Source organism: Quercus lobata, chromosome 6 (assembly GCF_001633185.2).
Source record: "Quercus lobata isolate SW786 chromosome 6, ValleyOak3.0 Primary Assembly, whole genome shotgun sequence".
Classification (NCBI taxonomy): Eukaryota; Viridiplantae; Streptophyta; class Magnoliopsida; order Fagales; family Fagaceae; genus Quercus; species Quercus lobata.
This window is the reverse complement of record NC_044909.1, coordinates 1396069-1419096: the sequence shown is the minus strand read 5'-3', so window position 1 is coordinate 1419096 and position 23028 is coordinate 1396069. Positions and strand designations below refer to the sequence as shown.

The following is a 23028-nucleotide window of genomic DNA, read 5'->3' as shown; positions in this document are numbered from 1 at the left end:
AAAGCAGAATATTACAAGATCCTAAAAGGAGGATCAAGACCAATATTCAACTCTCATTACGTTACTTTTGTAAAAGCTAAGGATTTGGCTTTTTTTTTTTCTTTTTTTTTTTGGTTGAGAAATTCAGAGGGTGTGCCTTTAGAATTAGAACACTAACTACAATTAAGCTTGATACATCAAAATGGAAAATCTCAAAGTTAATGACTAATATGAAAACAACTTTAAGATTAGTAGTAGAATTTAATATTTTATTTTTGACCCCACACAAAAAAAGAAAAAAGAAAAACTACATGATTCTATAGTTATAGATAAGAACACTGAATTATAATATTATCTGGGGCATTCGTTACACTCTCCTCTCACATACATATGGACCTCATGCATAGGTTCGACACATAAAACCTATATCCTCCCCCACATACATATGAACTCCATGCATAGGTACGACACATAAAACCTATATTCTCTCGCATACATATGGATCTCATGTATAGGTTCGGCATATAAGACCTATCTTTTATATAAAAGGAAGGTAAGAGTCTACCTACCGACTATACCGAATAATTTCATGCCACGACTTTTTACTAGCAATATTCAACTCCTACGTTACTTTTGTAAAAGATAAGGGTTAGAAAATAACTGCCTACAACTATATATTAGTAGACACAACTAAAAAGAAAAAGAGAAAAAGAAAGAAAACACAGAGACATAGACATAGAAATATTGTCTAGGACTAGGAGTAATTTATATACGTAGTCCCTTCCTATAATAATAGACAAAAGTGCTTTGGGAGTGTGTGTGAGTGAGAGTGTGGGGGTGTGGTGGTAGGGTCAGGTTATCCCCACGAGAAAATCTACTTCCACTCCCGCCTTCCCGCTTCTTCTTGAATCTCATTCTCTCATCTTCTATACTATACCCCATTTGTTTTGTTTGTACACAGAGAGAGAGAGAGAGAGAGAGAGAGAGAGAAGCAAAGAAAGTCATGGAAAAGAGAGGGAAAGTTATAGAAAGTACAAAGAGATAGAGAGTGAGTGAGAGAGAGAGAATAGTTGTAGCAGTTGAGGAATGTGAAGGAGTTTCTTCTCTGGACATGGACACCCCAGAGAGGAACCAGATCGGAACTCCCATATCTAAATTTGAGGTCAGATTCTGTGACCCATTTGGCTTTTCTCTTTTGGGTGAATTGGGTTTGGTTTTTTGGTTTTCTTGGTGATGACAAGTTTGGATTTTTAATTTTGATGGGGTTGACTTGGTTTTTTTTTTTTTTTTTTTCCATTTGGTTTGCTTTGCATCACTCTTCACTCACTGCATGTGTTTGATTTGGCTTCTGTGTGGTTTGATCTTTGAGTTCAGTAGGGTTAAGGATTTTTCTTTGTCCAATTGAGTGTTTTTCTTTTACTTTAAAGTGATGCATTTGATCATTTTGTTTTTTGAAGTTAATTCTTGACTTTTTTTTTTCTGGGTTTTTAATTTTTGGAAAATATGTTTTGAATTTAGTCCACCTTGCTTAGATCTTCATGTTCACTTCAGTTTTTGTAATTCTACTGGTCGTTTTTTTTTTTATCTCTGGTTTCTGGTTTTTTTTTGTACGTTTAAAGTTTGGTCTGTGCTTATAATCTAACAAAATTAGTTTCTAAAAGTCTCTAGAAAGACAATTAATTCACTTGTAAAACTTAATTTTTGAGATTTAAGTTTATAGTGTTTATTTTTCTTAAATTTGCCCTCTTTTTTGTAAAATGTATGTGTGTTGGTTGTGTTTTGGTTCAATATTTCAGGAAAACTTCTATTTTAGGTCAGTTTTTGCAATTTTAATGGTCATTTGTTTGATTTCTGGGTTATTTTATGCTTTTGAAGACTGGTGTATGCTTATAATCTAACAAACTTGGTTACGGCTCGTCTCAAAGATAATTAATTCACTTGTAAAACTGAATTTTTTAAGATCTACGTTTCTATAATTTGTTATCATAAATTTTCCCCCCTTTTTGTAATATGCATGTGTGGTGGTTGTGTTTAGGTTCAATGGATCAGGAATACTTCTAATTTAGGTCAGTTTTTAATTCATAAACCATTTTAAACAATACAAATCATACTCCTCAGAAGGATTTGAGGTTGTATGAGGGGAGGATTTTGTTACACTGCAGTTCTAGTGAAGCTTTTAACAAATATTCTTTGTTGTTTCTTGTAGTATAAATAGAAAGTCTTGTAATTTGGACTAGACGTTCATCTTTTCTGACCCTTGATTTATTGCTAATATTTACTTAGCCGAAAATTTTGCATGTAACTTATTGTTGGTTTTGTACTATATTTTAATTTCCATGGGCAAATCTTTGTTTGATCTAGTGCATCTATGCATTTGTTTCTTTTTCCTAGTTTCCTTTTATGTTTGGGGGGGACAAGTTTTGATATGTATGTATCTAGGGCATTTGATTTAGAGAAAAAGGTGTGTTGTTGGTAACAAAGGCTGATGTTTGAGGACATTTGAATGTTTATTTTTGAACTTGAATTGATTCACTTTCTCTGTTTATTTCTCTGTTTAATGCTCCAAGAAATTTTGCAGGATTCCCCTGTCTTCAACTATATCAACAGTCTTTCTCCTATCAAGCCAGTTAAGTCCACACATATCACTCAGACATTCAACCCACTTAATTTTTCATCTCTTCCATCTGTTTTCACTTCACCCCATGTCAATTCTCACAAGGAATCTAGGTTGAAAAGGTAATTAATTGTTTATCATTACATCTTTCATTTTTTTATAAGAAGAATGTTTTATTTAATTATTCCTGCAAACTGTAAGGTATGCTATCTGAAATTTCACTTTATTGGCCCATTTCTTTGTGTTAATGATTCTTATTTCCAGGCATAACTGTTCAGATCCATCAAAACCCGAGTTTTCCTCTGAAAATGGGAATAAAGTCTGTACAAATGAAGGAATTGGTGTGGATGCTACTCAGTTGTATGATAACTCAGCTGAGCTACAGGATAATTTTGATTCAAGGGTTTCTGATGGAGAAGCTTCTGTTGAGCCATCTAGTGAACATTCAAAGTTTGCAATTGAGCTACCACGAACCTTAAAATATGATTGTGGCAGCCCTGTCTGTGACCCAACACCTTGTTGCAGTACTGAGGCAGGTTGTATGCCAACATCACTTGTTCAATGTGGTCAAGAGGCCTCTGCAAAGGGTTCATCTGAAGGTGAAGTGCATCTCTCTGAGATGTGTCGAACTGACCAAACAAAAGAAGGGTTAGAATGTGACTGGGAGAGTTTGATTTCTGATGGTCCTGATATATTAATATTTAATTCTCCCAATGGCTCTGAGGCTTTTAAAGGGCTAATTCAGAAAAGTGGAGCCCTTGGATTTTGTTCTTCTCTTATGTCACAACTACCTCAAAATGAGTTTAATGATGTACATAAAATCAAATTGTTGATGTTGATTCTGGTGAACCAGAAGATCTTTCTGCTAAACTGGAGAAGATTGAGCTTGAGGAAATAGACCAGTTTGCTGATACAGTTCTAATGGCATGTCCAGCAATGCAAGTGAGAAATTGGATAATGAGGTTGGGATGTATATACCACATGGGTCTAAGGTAAGAGACACCACTACGTTCTATTGCTAACTTCTGCAGCATTAGTTGCATGGCTTTTCAATTCATTTAGTAGCCTAGTTTTTCGGTTATATGTTCTCTATGTGCATGCATGAGTGTGCATGTGTTTTCTTTTCTCAGCTTTACCCTTTGGTTTGAAAATCAATACCTTGAAGTTATAGCATGAGTATTATACATATCATATGTAGTTTACTTGACAATCATTAAAATTATAGGTTTCCATAATGATTAAATCTTATAATTAAATTGAGATTTTGACTGTGTACTATAGCTTACAAGCATAGTTCTTTTCTTCTCCTTCCTCTTCTTCTTCTTTTTGATTAGTTCAATTATGTAATTTCCATGTCATCTAAAATTTTGTTGCACATGCAATTATTTAAACACTGGTAAATTAAGGTAATATTTACTTTTTGTAATTCTATACATTCTTGTTTAGCCAATTACACAATGTTGTTACATCATTTGTCATTTCATATTACTTAATATATTTCTATTTAAAAAGAAATCTGGATGGTCCAATAACCATACATTGTTTTGTCCGTCTATAGGCTGTCACTATTTTGCACCGTGGTATGCGAAGGCGCTGCCTAGATTTTGAGATGGTGGGAGCTCGTAGGAAGAACTTAGGTGATGGGTCAAATTCTAGTTCTTCTATGCTATCACAATCTGATGAGAATATTGCCTGTCATGATAAGCAGCTGGTACCATTCAAGCCTGGGGGAGATTCCTCTCGGTGCATCCTACCTGGAATTGGTTTGCATTTAAATGCTCTTGCAACAACGTCAAAGGATTACAAAAATGTCAAGCATGAAGATTTGTCCTCTGGAAGACAGTCATATTTGCCCAGCTCCACAGCTTCCCTTCACTCCCCTAGTAACAGTCAAGAACCTTTTCTTCAATCCCTGGCTACAGCCTCTTCTGAAAGAGAAACAGATCATGGTGAAAATGGGGCTGCTCCTGTTGAAGATGCCTCTCAGGCATCTGCTTATCAAGTTAGCGATGATTTCAATCAGAATAGCCCCAAGAAGAAGAGGCATGTGCACCTTATTAGATATATGTATATATATATTATTCATTTCATTTTGAATTTAGTTTAGTAGATTTTTGGTTTCCTTGTTATCTGATAATATGTACTGGATTTGCAGGCGTAGGTTGGAACATGCTGGAGAAAGTGACGCCTGCAAGCGTTGTAACTGTAAGAAATCAAAGTGTTTGAAACTGTAAGTTATATATAACTCTCTCACAAATGAAATCTGAAATGTAATATTTACTATGCAAGCTGATAGGTGGTGACTGGACTAAACTTTCATTTTTAAGTCCTAGTATATCTGATTGATTTTGTTTGTTCGGAATCAAGGTGAGAAATATTGTCTAAGTTGATAATATATCAAATTAGTTAAGTCGTCAGTGATGGCATGATTTAAAATTAAGCTTCCAATGTTGTTTTCTGGAGCTTTGAGGGGCTGCCCTGGACAGGAAAGTAATGGCCCAAATGGCCAAATTGGGCTACAAAGGCCACAGGAGATCCCAAAAGGGCATACCAGTGGTTTAATATTCTTGGAAGAAGTTGATTTGTTTTGAAGAAGGTTAAGTGGGGAAAAAAGGGGAAAGAAGAAGGAGAAGTTCAGTAATGACTAATGAGGGAAAGTAAAGAGAAACTAGGGTTCAATTGATAGCCTAGTAGTAATGGCATCCTTCGTGGTATCCCAACTCTCATGTCTATGGTTCAAACCCCACCTCTTCTTTCCCCGCTATCTACCTGTCTCATACTGTTGTAATGAATAAAGTAACTCCACAAGAACCCTTGTTTTCAATGCTTCCCTTCCCCCCTCTCCCCCCTGCCCTTTTCTTCTATTCCAGTATTGTTGTTTATATTTTGCATTCAGTGTTAATATATATATTTATCATAAATGTTTTAATAGAAAAGAGTGGGTTTTATATTTTATCATGTGTCATGCCTTTTATTTTGCTCTTCATACTTTTCCATGCAGTTACTGTGAATGCTTTGCTGCTGGTGTATACTGCATAGAGCCATGTTCATGTCAAGATTGCTTCAACAAGCCTATTCATGAAGATACTGTTCTTGCAACTCGCAAACAAATTGAGTCTCGCAACCCTCTTGCATTTGCTCCAAAAGTGATAAGGAACTCTGACTCTGTAACTGAAATCGGGGTTAGAGAATAAGTCTGACCTTACTCTTTACTTGGTAAACAAGCTGGCCTGCAATGTAACCTGCAAATTTTTTTTTTCTTGCAGGATGAATCCAGTAAAACCCCAGCTTCAGCACGACATAAAAGGGGATGCAACTGCAAGAAATCAAATTGCCTCAAGAAATACTGTGAATGCTATCAGGTTTTTTCCCTCAGCAGAGTATGTATTCTTTTTTAGTGTCCTGTGTAGTATAATTCATATATGGTGGTTTCCTTTTGAAGGGTGGTGTTGGCTGCTCGATTGGCTGCAGATGTGAAGGGTGTAAGAATGCATTTGGTAGAAAGGATGGTGAGCTTTACCTTAATATATTTGCTACTTTTTTTTAATGAATGATAATGATTATATAGAAAGGAAACAGAGAATGGTCTCAACCCATCTCAATCTTCAGGGGGAAAAACCCGAGGAAGAGAGGAGAGGGAAATGGGTCCATCCAGTTACAAAAAGCAGTCCAGCGGGCTAAATTGTGTGACAAAAAATTTACATTTCTGTAAACAAAGGAGAAATCCCAACAAAAGAGAAAAATATGCATATTTGTAATCTATATTGCTACTTACAACCATCATATACCCTTTTTCCCATGATTGTTGTCTTATTTCTTAGTTTATCCACCAAAGTCCTGTAATTGTGCATGGTGATGTTTTTTTATTTTTATATTTCCATGTCCTTAGTTTATTTCTTTTGAAATTCAGGATCTGCTCCAATAGGAACAGAAGCTGAACTAGAAGAAGAAACAGAAGCATGTGAAAATAGTGCAGTGGACAAGGTTTTACAGAAACCTGAAATTCAGAATAATGAAGAGCAAAATCCAGCTTGTTCACTTCCCATGACTCCATTACGGATTAGCAGGTTTAATTTTCGAACCTTTTGTTGGCTAATGAAGTTCACGTTCAAGTTATTTTATCTAAAATGATAAATTTATGTGCTAGATCAATGGTTCCACTGCCCTTTTCTTCAAATGTCAAACTGTCACGAGCTTCTTTTATTACCGTGGGTTCCTCTTCGGGATTGTATACCAGCCAAAAACTTGGAAAACCAAGTATTCTCCGATCTGTACCCAAATTTGAGAAGCATTTCCAAACAGTTCCAGAAGATGAAATGCCAGAGATACTTCGCGGCAATTGCACTCCTAGCACTGGTGTTAAGTCATCTTCTCCAAACAGTAAGAGGGTCTCTCCTCCTCAGAGTGACTTTGGGGCATCTCCTAGTAGGAGGAGTGGCCGGAAGTTGATATTACAATCTATTCCTTCATTTCCTTCTCTCACTCAGCACTAAAATGTTGATTTTCCCATGAAGTTTAAATTTATTTTTCTTCCAATCTTCTTTCTGTTGAAAATATGTTTTTGTAGTTGATGTCATATGAGCTTGCCTAGTGTACCTGTGTAATAATATGGTATCTTCAATCTTGCCCTCATAATGTATACTTCTCTTGTATGATATGGTATTTCAATTTAGTGCTTATGTTTTTCCCAAGCTAATCTGGTAGTTTTTGTTCAGTTCCTCACCATCTTTATGGATTTTTCTTAGCACTACTTAAATACTAACTGCTTATTCATTACATATGTATCCCATCACGCCTTTTTATTTTTTATTTTTATACCTTTTAAGTGGAGGGGAGGACATTCAAACCCTAGACGACTATATGTCTTTGTTGGAAACATCAGAAAACACCACGGAGAGTTGGAAACATTAGGAAACACCATGTGCATTCTTGTGCATGTGAATTTGAACTCTTTTACTTCGAACTCTTTTTTTTTTTTTTTTCTACTTTTACATCTAGTTGTATTTGGGCCAGTGATTTACTAGGCTAATTATTTTATTACCCTTTCTATTTGACCATTGGACTTGGGCCCGTGCCACTTATGCAGCTTATTTTGGGAGTTAACATCCTTGCCTGCAAAAACTAAGTGCAGTTTATAATCAACATAAAAGATAAATTACTCTTTTTTCATCTTTTTCCTTGAGTTATGTACCTTGAATTATTCCAACAGCCAGCTTTGTATTTTAAAGTTTCTTTTGTGGTAAGGAACCATCAGAGAAGGATAGTTCATTTAAACTTTCATACCTGGAAGTGCATCCTTACAGAGGTAGTCTAATCTTGAAGGTTGCATGTCAAGAAGCCTAATCTCATCTAGTTAATAACTTGGTTTACGATATCAGAATGAATGATTTTATAGCATTGAGAAATCATAACTCACCCTTATTATTACTTTCGAGACTAATATTGTTTAATTAGTTATAACAAATTTTTCACCATCAAACTATTTTCTCAAAAAAAGCGACATTGCCCTGGCTTCATAATGTAAACATAAAAGTGAAATTGCCCAACAAAATCGAAAGATGATTCAACCATAGCAATATAAGAACAGTGTTGCCAAGAAAAATGGTGTGTTTGGACTGGCTTTTTCCCGTTAATAATTTATTTGCTTATGTAAAAGGTCTGTCCAAGAAAGGTTCAAAGTTTAACACTCAATTTGTCCATTTTCATCAAAAGAACGCAACGGTTCTGGGGATGTAACAATTAAGCATATATATAAATGATAATTTGCTCTAGTGTGCTGTAAGTTACTGCAGTGGGGTTCAATTATATTCTTAACAAGACATCTCTTCCAAAGAATATGACTATGAGTAGCTTCCTCAAATCTGCAAACTCTTCCTATTAGGCATCAAGGTCCACGATCAATACGAACGACTTTGATGCTGATGGATTCAAGCCCTGAAGCTAACCAAATCGCATCTCTTTCTGGTATTTTCCTTTATATTCACTAGCTTCTTATCTTTTTAATATTTAAAATTTATGTCCTTTTGTTTTTATCAAGGATGTAGTTTATTCATGTCTAAATTAGGGAAATTAATGATACTTTTTTTGCAAAACAAAAGCATTACCTATTTATAACTGAATGTGATATTGTAATAGATGTCCATAAAATAGTACAATAGCCTATAGGAACCTCTCGTTTTTCTTGAAAGTGAAGAACTTACATCAAAATGCTGATCAAAGTGAAGTCAGTAATTGTGAATTCTTTTTCCCCAAGTAATTGTGAATTCTTTTTCCCCATAGGTAATAATTATTTTATTGAAAAGAAATGTGGGTGAAGCTTTGGTACAGTAAGGACTATTTATTTATAACGCCGAACCTTGCTAAGGCTTGGAGTTATCTTTAGGAAGTAAACCATGGACACATGACCCTATCTGTCATAACTATGTATTAAGTAATCCACGAGAACTCTTAGTAGAGATCATTATGTGTAAAATATGAAAGACATGAATACTGTCCAGAACCCCTTTATAAAACTAAACTATATAAAGGAGAATGGAATCAATGTATTGTTAACTAAAGCAGGTGATATATATAATTTTCGGTGCAAAATTGACCAAAGAGTGATAGATATAGGTTCTTTCTAAATCACACTGGCAGCTTCAACCTATCAAACCAACGTACTAGACAAGTGAGCAAATTAAACCTATCATGGGAGTAAAGAAAAATGAGACAGCCGTCCCCTGCACCCCAGTGGCAGTGTCAAAATAGATAGACCAACATCAATTGGGAATTAACCAATGAACAACTTATGAGCAAGTTATAACATTCAGAATCTTGAAAAAGTTGTGGAATGAGAAAATTATGGCCAACCAAATCTGAATTAAAATGTGTTTTTTTTCCCCAATAAATTCTAATCCCAAATTTATCACTTTATATGTAAGAGAAAACTCATATTTATCAACTTCAATAAAAGTAGAGAGCAAAAGCGATTATACTCAAACGAAATAGAGAAAGAGAGAGATTAGTGAGATTATACCCATTTCCATCTTTTAGATTTGTAGACTTTTATATACACACACCAGATTAAGAGACTAAATTAGGCAAGCTTAGTTCCAGTAGGGCTGCATTTCTATCAAATTATGCTCTTTTCTATTGCCCCTTCATCCCTTCTGATCACATCTGCTTAATGTGCAGACCCCATCAAGAGTCTTGGAGTGGTCCTTTGGCCTCCCCCAAATGAATTTACTAAGCATGGAAGTGTAAATAAGGCAATTGTTGTTTGATTCATCAAGTCAAATAGGCTAGTCTAAACCTCACTTGTTATAGATGAGTTGAATTCAAATTGACTGTATTTTATGCGGAGAAAAATCAAAAAATGAACTTAATGTGGATTCAAATTTTCAGGACGAAAACAATAATTTAACTAAAGATGTGTTAGTTTAAGTAACGCATAACATTCAAACCACCACTCCCCTATACACAAAATTTATAACATATCTATTGAAAAAAAAAAATTGTAACATATCTCGGTATAATCAAAATTGGCTGGGACAGTCATATTTGAGCCTAATTAGGAATGATGACACTATGGTAAAAGAAAATGCATATCCATTAACATTTTGAACTATGAGTTATGCAACCAAAAGAAAAAGGAAAAAGATAGGTTCTAATTAACTCAACTGGTAAAATCTCTGATGGTTGTATAAGAGATCTGGGGTTCAATTCCCCGTCTATACTAAAAACTTATTGATGTCTTGATATGATGATAAGGAACTATCATTCTAAGCGAACACCATAGATTAAAACTCTAAAAAACAAAGAAAAAATAAAAAGAAAACGGTGACTTCTTACAAACTTTTCCCATCAAACAAAAACGTTGGTATAGTCTAACCCAATCAATTGCGGTTGCGTATCAAACTTTGGTAGTGATCAAAGTTAAAATCCGTGGCACAATGTGAGAGGGGAGTCGTACGTAGAAGATAGTGGAATGGTATTAGTCTCTTCAAAAATCAAGAGTGAAAACCTCGAACCATTTGGGCCATAAACTCACTGATGGGAAGTTCTGATGAGCCCAAAGTGCCACGTCCATTACGTACCGACACCACCATGTGTGGACAACTGAGCCCATAATGCCTGTTGTAACAAAAAAAAAATCTTGATGCATGGGCAGTAAACAGTAGACACTGCCATAATATGCAAGACGTGGATCCTAAGTATCCACTGCTCTACTTGCTTCTCCTCCAAAACTCTCTATATATATCACTCCGAGACCAAACATAAAAGCCACAACCACTTACTACTTCATCTTCTACTACCTTCTTGATCACTCATAGCCTATTAGTGAGTTCCATATATAAAAGCTCTTTGGTAATAATGGCAGCCTCATCTGCAATGCAATCCATCTTGGCAAGCCCTTTGACCCGTGTAGTTTCAAACAGGTCTACTAGGGTAAACCAGTTTCTAATTATTCCCACTAGTTATGTGTCACCTGTGCCAAGAAATGCTATCATGCGAGTGCGTTGCATGGCAAAGGTAATGAAATCTATGCACCATGATAAATTTTTATTCTTATTTTTGTCGAAAACTCAAAACCTGATGGAAATAATTTAATATTTATATTTATATGATATGTTGATTTATTTCTAAGTAAAGTTCATGACCGTGAGATTCATTTTCTTTGCACTTTGCAGAAAGAGCAACTAGAGTCTGAGACAACTTCTCCACCTCAATCAACACCCAAGGTAGCTACCCTTAACCCAAGGGATACTTCATCTCTTTTTTCTTATTCTTTTTTCGCTCATTAACCCTAGATATACAATGAAAATATTTCTTGAAAATCCATATTTTTAACAATTAGTTTAAGCACAAAAAATTATTCATTAATTTTTTCACAACTTTCTGAGCAAATTATAACTAGAGCAAAATTACTTTAACATAAATTTATTATCGATCCAAATTTAATTATACATAACTTAAAATATGTTACCTTGATTTTGCAAAAAAAAATTCTTTTGAGTTTATTTATTTTTTACTTTCTTAGTAATACTATGGACACAATTATAACTAGTAACATGACTCTTCATATGGAAGTAACATAATTCTTAATTGGGTCTACTAAATGATCCTACTTTTATTAAGCACTAAGCACAATAAATTATTTTAATAGTTATGAAAAATGTTGTTGATGGTTATGTGTACAACATTATTTAAGATTATTTTTTGACATGTGTTTCACTATGATTGACAGATCAGCACAAATTTCTATGACCTGTTGGCGTTCAGTGGACCTGCACCGGAGAGGATCAACGGCAGGCTAGCAATGATTGGGTTTGTTTCTGCAATGGCAGTGGAGTTATCCAATGGTCAGGATGTGTTCGCCCAGATATCCAATGGTGGGATTCCATGGTTCTTAGGAACTAGCATTCTGCTCACTTTTGCATCTCTGATTCCTTTGTTTAAGGGAATTAGCGTGGAGTCCAAGTCAGATGGGTTCATGACCTCAGATGCTGAGATGTGGAATGGGAGGTTTGCCATGTTGGGTTTGGTTGCACTAGCCTTTACTGAGTATGTTAAGGGTGGAACCCTTATTTAGGTTTTTGATGTGCTAACTCAAGCCAACTTGTGTAAATGAATAATTAATTTCCATGTAATTTGGAAAGCAGCTTATGTAATCTATTTTTCAGTAAATTATGTTTCAATTTTATAAAGGAATAGTAGCTTATATGCAAATGAGTCTATCAAAAGTAGTGGTCCTCTCTAAATATGTTTGCCTACTCTCATCGTTGCTGTATTAATTGTCAAATGACTCTGTCCAACTAATGCCTCATTAACCATATGTCATCACTAATGGAGGGCTAATCCATAAGCACCACAATGGTGATTTAAGCATGTATGCATGGACTTCTACTTGATCCATAATGGTGCAGTGCATAATGTTAAGACCAGAGAGATTCATGCTCTTGGTGCATATGTAAACATATGAAAGAGTAAATGTATGCTTCTAATTCTTTTTGTTCATATTCATCAAAAAAATTCATTCTGTTCATATGTTTGCTACACTGCAGAGACCTTTCCCACACATAAATTTGAAATATTTAACGTAATGAATAAAAGACGATGCTCAATTCCATTTTTATACCTTAATTTTCCAAGAAAAACCACAACTTTACCACGTCCTTTTATAATTAGCCCTCCATTGTGTTATTGAAAATGATAATCACTCTTACATTAGAGAAAGCAAATCACAATATTATTTGATATTACTATATTCCCTTGCACCTGGCCATCTGCTTCAACAACTAGTTAGACATAATTTATACTAGCTAAAACACCATGCATCACACTTCCCTAGTGAAACAACATATTTAAAGAGCTTCTTGCTAAGAGTGGATCGGGACAAACCAAATACAATTGCCTCCTCAAGAATTAATGACCAAACACTGCAAGGTTGGACTAAATCTAATTTAATACTCTATTTCATTACAAATAAAATAAAATAAAATAAAAATATATTTAAATAGGATAACTGAAACTTGTGAATACTATTACATTCTATATTTCATCTCCAAAAAAAAAAAAAAAAACTGTTACATAATATATATATAACGGGAATATTTATTTGTGACTTATTATTTTATGAATATTACAATTTATATTAACATAATTACAATTACGTATACTAGTTGAGCTAAATTCAAATGAATTTGCTCTTGGATGTCTTGGGCTTGCTGGAGGTGGTGATCTGATAAGAGATCATCAAGGGAGATGGGTGAAGGGTTACACTAGATTTATAGGCTGGGCTAACAGCATTGAAGCTGAGTTGTGGGCAGTAAGGGATGACCTAATCCTATGCTTGCAATTACAAGTCCAAGTTGTTGAAATTGAGTTTGATGCTAAATCTGCTATCCAACTTCTGTCAAATAATGATGTATCTTTTGCTGACTATGCACCTATTACTGATGACTGCAGGAACCTTCTGAACCGGCTGCCTTTTTAGAAAATCCAACACTGCTTTAGGGAGGCGAGTGCCTATGCTGATGCTCTGGCTAGGAAAGCTGTATCCCTTCAACAAGATTTTTGTATCCTAGACTCTCTGCCTGTGCAGTTATCTTACCTTTAATGCACAACCTCTCTAGTCTTTTTTGTAATATATATACCATGTAACACTTCTTCCACTGTGGCTAACTCTTAGGCCTCGTTTGGGAGGACGGAATGGAATGGAATGGAAATGAATAAAAAAAAAAATTTTAGAATATTCTTCCCTTCCCCTTGTTTGGGAGTTTTAATGGAGGGAATAGAAAGCTCATTCCCTTGTTTGGGAGTAATAGTAATATTGTTATAAAATGAATCCATTACATTCCCTCCATGTTGCTCCCAAACAAAATTATTTACATTCCATTCCTTTCCATTCCTTCATTTTAAAATATCCAATCAAGGTTACTTAATTCCATTCCATTCCATTCTTTTCCATTCCTTTCTCTTGCTTAAATACATTCCATTCCATTCCCTTATGATCATTCCATTCCATTCCATTTCTTTCCCTTATGAACTCCCAAACGGAGCCTTAGTTTCTAATATATATCCTTTTAACCAAAAAAAAAAAAAAAAAAAAAAAACCTATACTAAGCAAAAGTGGGGAGTTGGGGCTGATTGCTGGTTTAGTCAAATGTATGGGCCATATTAATGGGTTTTGTTTGGGACCGAGACTGCTGATGCATGATGCTTATGGGCTTGAGTTATTAATGCATAATATTCATGGGCTTTGGGTTGATCACGCAAGACCAAATTAATGGCTAAACCAATGGATTTTGGGCTTTGTCTTATATTTGGAGCCGAGTGATAGAGGCTTCACAGGAAGAAGCTCAATGAGGACGCTGACAAATTATTGGGCCGTTGGTGATGAATGATGATGGGAACGGTGGTGTTCGACAAAATGCCACTGAGAATGAGAATGTTGGTGTTACAGAGTGACAAGTCAGTTGAGATTCACAAACACTAACCAAAAAACTTCTTGATTATAATGATTTGATCACTAATTTATTCACAATTTTAAAGAGAAGAAAAGAGAAGGCTGTAGTGTTTATATGGAGTTAGGAATACTATCTTGTACATCTAAGCAAACAAAGGGCTTGTAAAGCCTCACATTTCCTTCTCCTACCACTTCATCTGGTGCCATGATCATCTTCTCATCCTCAAAGCACCAAAAGAAAGCAAGAGAAAACCGGTTTGCCGCCCTAAAAATCTCATAAACCAATAGTGTGATAGATAGACTCTGAAATCTTTGAGTTTACATCATGCCTCAGATTTATTAGAAAAACAGTTTTGTTTTGGAGTCTCACATTCTCTAATGCCTCACTTGAATCAAATCAAGTGTGAAAAATCAGTTAGACAATAAACATTTAGAAATACATTATTATAAACTTTCTTCTTCTTTTTTGAAAAATTAGTTTAACTTTAAATTTTTTTTTTTTTTTTTTGATTTTCAACTTAAAATTCATTAAACTGAAGCAGAAGCCAAATGGCTTACATCATTTTGCACTTGATTTACAATCATTGGTGGGGTATCTTCCACCCAAATATCACAATCGTTTACATACTTGGCATATCTAGCCATAACATGCGCTACTGTGTTGCAGCCCCTACGTGTGTGAACAACCTCCCACGCATCAAAATGGCACAGCCCAATGCTTGAACCTTCAATCACTTTCTGGATGCTGCTTTGAACCAGACCATGCTTGCCAAAAGAGTTGATCACCACCTGAGAATCACTCTCAATGACTATCCGACTCAGAAAAAGGTCCCTTGCAAACTGGACCCCTTCCTCCACAGCTTTAGCCTCTGCCTCCAGCGCTCCCAACGGTAACTCCAGTCTTCTGCACAGAGCTCCCATAATTTGGCCCTCTTCATTCCTGATCACCACACCAATGCCGCAGCTGCCGGTCTCCCTGAATACTGCCCCATCCGTGTTAACTTTATACCAACCTTGCTTTGGTGGACTCCACGTTTGTGCAACACTTCGATGGTCTCTCCTCTGTGGAGTTTTCTCCCCTTTAAATTCTTCAATGTAAGCTGCCACAGACCTGATAAGCCCCTCCTTTCCTTTGCTAAGGCCACCATGAACCACCGTATTTCTATTATTCCACAGACTCCACGCTGTCACAGCAAACAGCAACCAATTTGTGTTTGGATGAGAATCCATGACCTCCCACACCACATTCACAAACTCAGGAACCGGGCCAGGCAGAGCTGGAAGTTTGATCTTTGTGCCACTCCACACTTCCTTGGCTAATTTGCAATCCCAAAGTATATGCCCCGAAGTCTCACTACATCCACATAGAGCACAGCAATCCTCACAATTAATTCCCTTCCCCTTTAGCCTACTCCTAGTGGGAAGAATATTCTTGCAAACCCTCCACATAAAGTGTTTAATTTTGTTAGGACAATCCAACCTCCACACCATTTTCCAAATTGCTCTCATCCTTGCATTATCTGAACAGCTGCCTAGATCCGGTCTTGTTGGCCCCTCTTTTAGCCACCTCTGCGCTACCTCGTATGCACTCCTCACAGAAAATTTTCCATTTGGGGTCCATGCCCATATAACTGAATCGTTAGGCAATCTACAACTGATTGGAATGCCCAACACCAGCTCTGCCTCATGTGAGAGAAAGGTGCTCCTAACCCTCGCTGTATCCTAGCACCTCCTATCCGCATCTATGAGGTCCGAAACCATCACCACATCATCCTGAGTACGCCTAGGGCTGAATATTTTAAAAGAGTCAGGTCTCGGGACCCACCTATCATCCCAAATATGAACCTTAAGACCATTTCCAATGCACCATCTAGCACCTCTCAAAATTATGTCCTTTGCCGCCATAATGCTCCGCCACGTGTAGGAGGGTCTCCTACCCACTTGAGCGTTTAGGAAAGACTCGTTTGCAAAGTACTTGGCCTTATAGACTCTATGAACCAATGAGTTTGGATTCTCCACCAATCTCCACCCTTGCTTTGCTAAAAGCGCTAAGTTGAACGCCTTGAGGTCCCTAAACCCCATACCTCCCTCCGACTTAGGCTTACATAACTTCTCCCAAGATATCCACACCATTCTCCTCTCCCTTCCCTTTTGGCCCCACCAGAAATTACCCATCATTGAGTTCAATTCCTTGCACAAGGAATCCGGAAGCCTGAAAACGCTCATTGTGTATGTGGGGGTGGCTTGAGCCACCGCTTTTATGAGAATTTCTCTGCCTGCGTTGGATAAAAGCTTTCCTTTCCACCCCGCAATCTTTCTTCCCACTTGATCCTTAATTCGGTTGAATGCTTTCCTTTTCCCCCTTCCTATTAATGGCGGAAGCCCCAAATACTTCTCATGTTGTCGAACTATCTCAGCCCCGAACATTAGCTTGACCCGCTCTTGCACTTCCCTACTTGTATTTTTACTAAAGTATAAGGCTGTTTTCTCCTTATTCACCTTCTGCCCCGAATCCCTTTCATAATCTTCCAACACTTTCAAAACTCTCTCACACTCCAAGATAGATGCCCGACAAAAAATAATGCTATCGTCGGCAAAGAACAAATGTGATACACTCGGAGCCCCCCTACAAACAGCCACACCTTTAATGTAACCTTCGTTCTCTTCTTTCTTCAACATAGCCGACAAACCTTCCGCACATAATAGGAAGAGATACGGGGAGATTGGATCCCCTTGTCGAAGACCTCTTGAAGGCACTATCTTTCCTTTAGGCTCCCCGTTTATCAAAACCGAGTAAGAGACCGTTCGGACACACATCATCATAAGGGCAGTCCACTTCTCATGGAAACCCATTTTCCTCAACATCGCTTCTAAATACGACCATTCAACCCGGTCGTAGGCTTTACTCATGTCGAGCTTTACCGCCATCAAAGCTTCCTTCCCCTTCCTTTTTTGGTCTATGCAATGCATAGTTTCAAATGCTACCAGCACGTTATCTGTTATTGATCTACCCGGCACAAACGTGCTTTGAGACACATCAATGACCTCCGGAAGAATTTTTTTCAATCTATTTGCAAGAATTTTAGATATGATTTTATACACTACGTTGCATAAACTTATCGGTCTATATTCTGTGATTTTCTGAGGAGAAGCTACCTTAGGAATGAGACAAATAAATGTTTCATTAAGAGTACAGGGCAGCTCACCAGAATTCAAAACTTCTAAAGCACAATTAACCACATCAGGTCCTACGATATCCCAATAATGCTGGTAAAAAATGGGAGACATACCGTCAGGGCCCGGGGCCTTTGTGGGATGCATTTGTTGCAGGGCTTGCCACACTTCTTCTACCTTGAACACAGCAAGCAGCTTCTCGTTCATTTCCGACGTGACTCTTTTCGAAATAGCACCCAAACTCGCATCAAAATTTGAGGGATTATCCGACCTGAAGAGCTTTGTGAAGTAGTCAAAAATAATGTTTTCAATACCCTCCTGATTTTCAATCCACTCCCCTTGATCATCTTGCAGCCCATCAATTCTGTTTTTTCTTCTCCGCTGACTCGCTGTGGAGGGCTGTTTCCTGAAAGTCCATACACAGGCAGTAAGGGTCCAAACTTAGCCATGGCTGATGAATTAGAGGAGCTATGGAACTTTAAATATTTATAATAAAACCAAGTTTGTGCAATCATGCAATGTACCAAAGTTTAACTATCTAGGATTAGTAAAAACATAGCTAATAAATTTAGAATAAAATTGCAAAATTTATCAAGTACCAAATGAAAAATCTCTCCACAAATGTTAGGGAACAAGAAATAAAGAAAAATTAATTCTCGGTCCTTAATAAGGTTCTTTTAGGAGAGTAAGTCTCATATATATATATATATATATATATATATATATGTTAAGCCCAAACTCAATAGGTTTACTCTTTCATATATTTACATATGCATCAAGAACATGAATCTCTCTAATCGTAACATTATGCGCTGCTCCCATTATAGATCAAGGAGAAGTCCATGCATGCATGATCAAATCACCATTGTGGGGCTTATGGGTTACATGTTTGAGCAGATGATAGTCATTCTAGGATCCTCTTTTCTTCTTCTTTTCTCGATGTATTTGATACCTTGTTTGTTGGGCTTCAAATTTTGATCGTTTTTAATTTAATATTGAATTATTGGGCTGGTTTTTACATCGTTTATGATCTACATATCCTTTAGTTTTACAACATCTTCAGAAAAATCTTACTAAAATTCTTCTTTTTCTACGAAGGAGTACATGTGAGAAGGTAAGTCTTTTTAAAATTAAAGAGAATAAGATTTGATTGTCTCATCCTTTGATTTATCTCACACACACACAAAAAAAAAAAAAAAAAAAATGTAAAGGTTTGAATAATTTAAGCGAAGAAAAATAAATTTCTTGCAAATTTTAAAGAGGAAAACAATAGTTTAACTTTAGTCTAAGATGACACGGTTAAAGTAATCCACATATCTCTTTATCATTAATGATGTCATTATAGGCCATTTTGGATGTACACTACTGTCAATTTCTTTAAAACCTTCTCACTTTTCCCCGTATGTGTGTGTGTGTTAAAATACTTGATATTCTAAAAAAAAAAAAAATTTAATGATGTCATTATGATAAAAGGAAATGCAAGTTCATTAAAATTTTGAACTGTGAGTTTAGCAAAATTATATATATAAAATAAATAAAAATAAAATCAAAAAATTGAGTTCCTTTGAGTTTTTTCTACCACAACTGTAAACTAGTATCTACCCAAATGATACGATATTCAACGAGAAACTACACTCAAACAATGGCGTAGAAAAAAACAATGAAATAGATGATGGACTAGCTAATTGACAGAATTTTTATACATGAGTCTTGCCCAAGTTTTGTGTATGAAAAGTATTTCTGAATGTTTGTCAAGTAAGCACCCTTAGAAAGCTTTGTAATAAATTATGTGCTCTCTTAAACTGTTTATTTGATTAAATAAAATTTCTCCTTTATACCAAAAATAATAAAGAAAATAATACAAATAGTCCACGTTGCTTGTTTAAACGAATCAAATGGTATATCTTTGGGGGTCGGTGGCACAAAGTTTGGTAGTGGTATACCATTCCACATTTCAATGTTCTAAATCACCTCTAGAACCGTGGCACAATGTGAGAGGTGATTTAGAACATTGAAATGTGGAATGGTCTAGTCGGTCCCTTCCCTTCCCTTCAAAGTGAAAACCTCGGAAGCAATATGGGCCTCAAACTCAGTGGCAGAAAGTTATGGTGAAGGAGAGCGCCATGTCTATTGCTTACACCACCATGTGTGGACAAATTAACACACGTGAACCAATATCCTTATGAAAATATATATGGAAAGACGTGGCTCCTTAAATATCCACTGCTCTGCTTAGTGCTTGCCCCTCCAACACACCCTGTCACTCTCTATATAATGTCATTTCGAGGCCTAACATTAATGCCACAACAACAACTTTAGTACCTCATTTCCTAGTGCTTATAGCTACTTGATCATCCATAGCCTACTCCATTAAGCTAGCTCTAATTGGCAATGGCAGCCTCATCTGCAATGCAATCCATCTTAGCAAGACCACCTTTGAATCGTGTAGTTTCAAACAGATCTACTAACAGGGTGAACCAGTTTCTAATTCCCACTAGTTACGTGCCACATTTGCCCAGATATGCTAGTCGTATGCGAGTCCGTTGCATGGCAGAGGTAATCAAAAGTCTAGTTTGTTTTTCTTTTTGTGGAAATCTCAAAAGTTTGATAGAAATTATTTAATAAACATGATCTGCTAATTGATTTCTATGTAAAGATTCTGACTGTATGATTCCATGGCATTTCACTTTGCAGGAGGACCAGCAGGAGCAGCCAAAGCCTGTAACAACTTCACCTTCACCACCTCAGCCCCAACAAATCCCTCGTCCTGCACCCAAGGTATACCTACCCTTAACCCAAAAGATACTTCTTTCTTTGTTTTTTTGAGTTAGAAACCCTAAATATATATGACTATTTACCAAATAGTTTAAGCACACAAAATTATTCATGAACTTTTTTGACCTCGCTCAGCAAATTATAATTAAAGCAAAATTGATTTCACATAAATTTGTTATTGATCCTAACTCTATTATACACAACTTAAAATATCTCACCTTGATTTTGTGAAAAAATTGTGCCCAATTTATACATTTTAAACTTTTTAAGTAATGTCAGAGACTTAATTATAACCGTTAAGGTATCTCTTCAACTAAGAAGTAGAGATAAGTCTTCAGGTATAGGTAGGCTACAACATGCGTGATTCTTTAAATACTAAGATAAAATACAGCATTCCCTAAAATTAAATATATAAAAAATACAATATAGCATGTATTAATTAATTATTAAATATATTTTTACTTATATTTTTTATATATTGTTAAGTGAAATTTAATTTAAGAGGAATAATGAAAATAGTAAATAAATAATAAACTAGATAAGTGTTCATCATCCATTGTCAAGGGATTGAAAGTATCGGGTATAGATTCAGAAATTAGGTATTTGATAAAAAATGAAGTATCTACACTTTCTAGCTATTAACATGACAACATGCCACAAAGTAACATAAATTTTACTTGATTCACTAAAAAAATTGCTTCTATTAAGCTAAAGTCATGTTAATTGTTGTGATAAATATTGTTCTACTTATAACTATGCTTTACAACATTGTTAAGAGTATTTTGACACATTTCACTATTGGCAGGTCAGCACAAAGTTCTCAGACGTGTTGGCATTCAGTGGGCCTGCACCGGAAAGGATCAACGGCAGGCTAGCAATGATTGGCTTTGTTGCTGCATTGGCAGTAGAGTTATCTAATGGCCAAGATGTGTTTGACCAAATATCCAATGGTGGGATCCCATGGTTCTTAGGGACTAGCATTGTGCTCTCTCTTGCATCCCTAATTCCTTTTTTCCAAGGAGTCAGTGTGGAGTCCAAGTCAAAGGGGTTGATGACCTCAAATGCTGAGATGTGGAATGGGAGGTTTGCCATGTTGGGTTTGGTTGCACTAGCCTTTACCGAGTATGTCAAAGGTGGAACCCTTATTTAGGTTTTTGATTTGCTAACTCAAACCAACTTTTGTAAATGAATATTTAATTTCCATGTAATTTGGAAATCCACTTATGTAATCCATTTTTTAGTAAATTAGATTTCAATTTTATAAAGGAATAGAAACTTATATGCAAATGAGTCTTATCAAACAAGTGGTCCTCTCTAAATATATTTGTCTACTCTCGTCTTTGATGTATAACATTGTCAAATGACTTTGTCCAGCTTGTGCTATCATTAACCATAAATTATCGCTTAAATATAAAAGGACAGCCCAAATTAATTACTAGACATGGGAAAGTTGTGGTTTTTCTTGAAAAATTATGGTATAAAAATGGAATTGAGCATCGTCTCTTATTCATTACATTGAATATTTCAAATTTATGTGCGGGAAGGACTCTACAGTTAGCAAACATATGTTACCCCTCTTTCATATATTTACATATGTGGGAATGACTCTAGTGTAGCAAACATATGAACAAAAAGAATTAGAAGAATACATTTACTCTTTCATATATTTACATATGCACCAGAAACATGAATCTCTCTGGTTGTAACATTATGCACTGCACTATCTGCACCCATTTTGGATCAAGGAGAAGTCCATGCATGCTCAAATCACCATTGTGGTGCTTATGGGTTACCCCTCCATTAGTGTCGTGTTTCTGCAACCAAGCAATTAAAAAATTGTGTTATTGAAAATGATAATCACTTACATTAGAGAAAGCAAATCACAATATTATTTGATATTACTATATTCCCTTGCACCTGGCCGTTGGCTTCAACAACTAGTTAGACATAATTTATACTAGCCCAAAACACAATGCATCACTCTTCCCTGCCTATAAACAAATTGAAACAACATATTTCTAGAGCTTCTTGCTAAGAGTGGTTCAGGACAAACCAAATACAATTGCCTCCTCAAGAATTAATGACTAAACACTGCAAGGTTGGGCTGAACTAATTTAACACACTATTTCAAATAAAATAAAATAAAAATATTAATATATTTAAACAGGATACCTGGAACTTATAAATACTGGTGTGCCGCTATTTATTACTTTGTTTGCCCAATACCATATATATATATATATATATATATATATATATATGTATGAATTATTATTTTAAAAGCAAAAATGGGAATATTTATCTATGACTTATTATCTTATGAATATTACAATCCATATTACCAAAATTACTACTACGTATAAGCAAAAGTGGGGAGTTGGGGTTGATTGCTGGTTTGGTCAAATGTATGGGCCATATTAATGGGTTTTGTTTGGGACCGAAACTGCTGGTGCATGATGCTTATGGGCTTGAGTTATTAATGCATAATATTCGTGGGCTTTGGGTTGATCACGCAAGTCCAAATTTATGGCTAAAGCAA

General features: G+C 35.9%; 3 protein-coding genes across 3 annotated transcripts; all 3 read left to right on the top strand.

Moving 5' to 3' along the window:
- The first annotated feature begins 728 nt into the window (after window positions 1-728).
- On the top strand, window positions 729-7284 carry LOC115994906 (protein tesmin/TSO1-like CXC 2). The gene is given in 12 exon segments (XM_031119246.1): window positions 729-1141; window positions 2558-2715; window positions 2858-3420; window positions 3423-3509; window positions 3512-3585; window positions 4152-4636; window positions 4749-4823; window positions 5595-5775; window positions 5860-5955; window positions 6036-6102; window positions 6504-6660; window positions 6741-7284. Coding segments are annotated over 12 exon segments (2340 nt in total). The 5' UTR covers window positions 729-1090; the 3' UTR covers window positions 7087-7284.
- Window positions 7285-10869: 3585 nt separating this feature from the next.
- LOC115950840 (early light-induced protein 1, chloroplastic-like) lies at window positions 10870-12224 on the top strand. The gene is made up of 3 exons (XM_031068097.1): window positions 10870-11104; window positions 11263-11313; window positions 11820-12224. Exons 1-3 carry the CDS (start codon window positions 10946-10948, stop codon window positions 12162-12164), a joined length of 555 nt encoding a protein of 184 aa, XP_030923957.1. The 5' UTR covers window positions 10870-10945; the 3' UTR covers window positions 12165-12224.
- Window positions 12225-20031: 7807 nt separating this feature from the next.
- On the top strand, window positions 20032-21862 carry LOC115993852 (early light-induced protein, chloroplastic-like). Its single transcript, XM_031117829.1, has 3 exons — window positions 20032-20270; window positions 20409-20492; window positions 21295-21862. Exons 1-3 carry the CDS (start codon window positions 20106-20108, stop codon window positions 21637-21639), a joined length of 594 nt encoding a protein of 197 aa, XP_030973689.1. The 5' UTR covers window positions 20032-20105; the 3' UTR covers window positions 21640-21862.
- Window positions 21863-23028: the final 1166 nt, after the last annotated feature.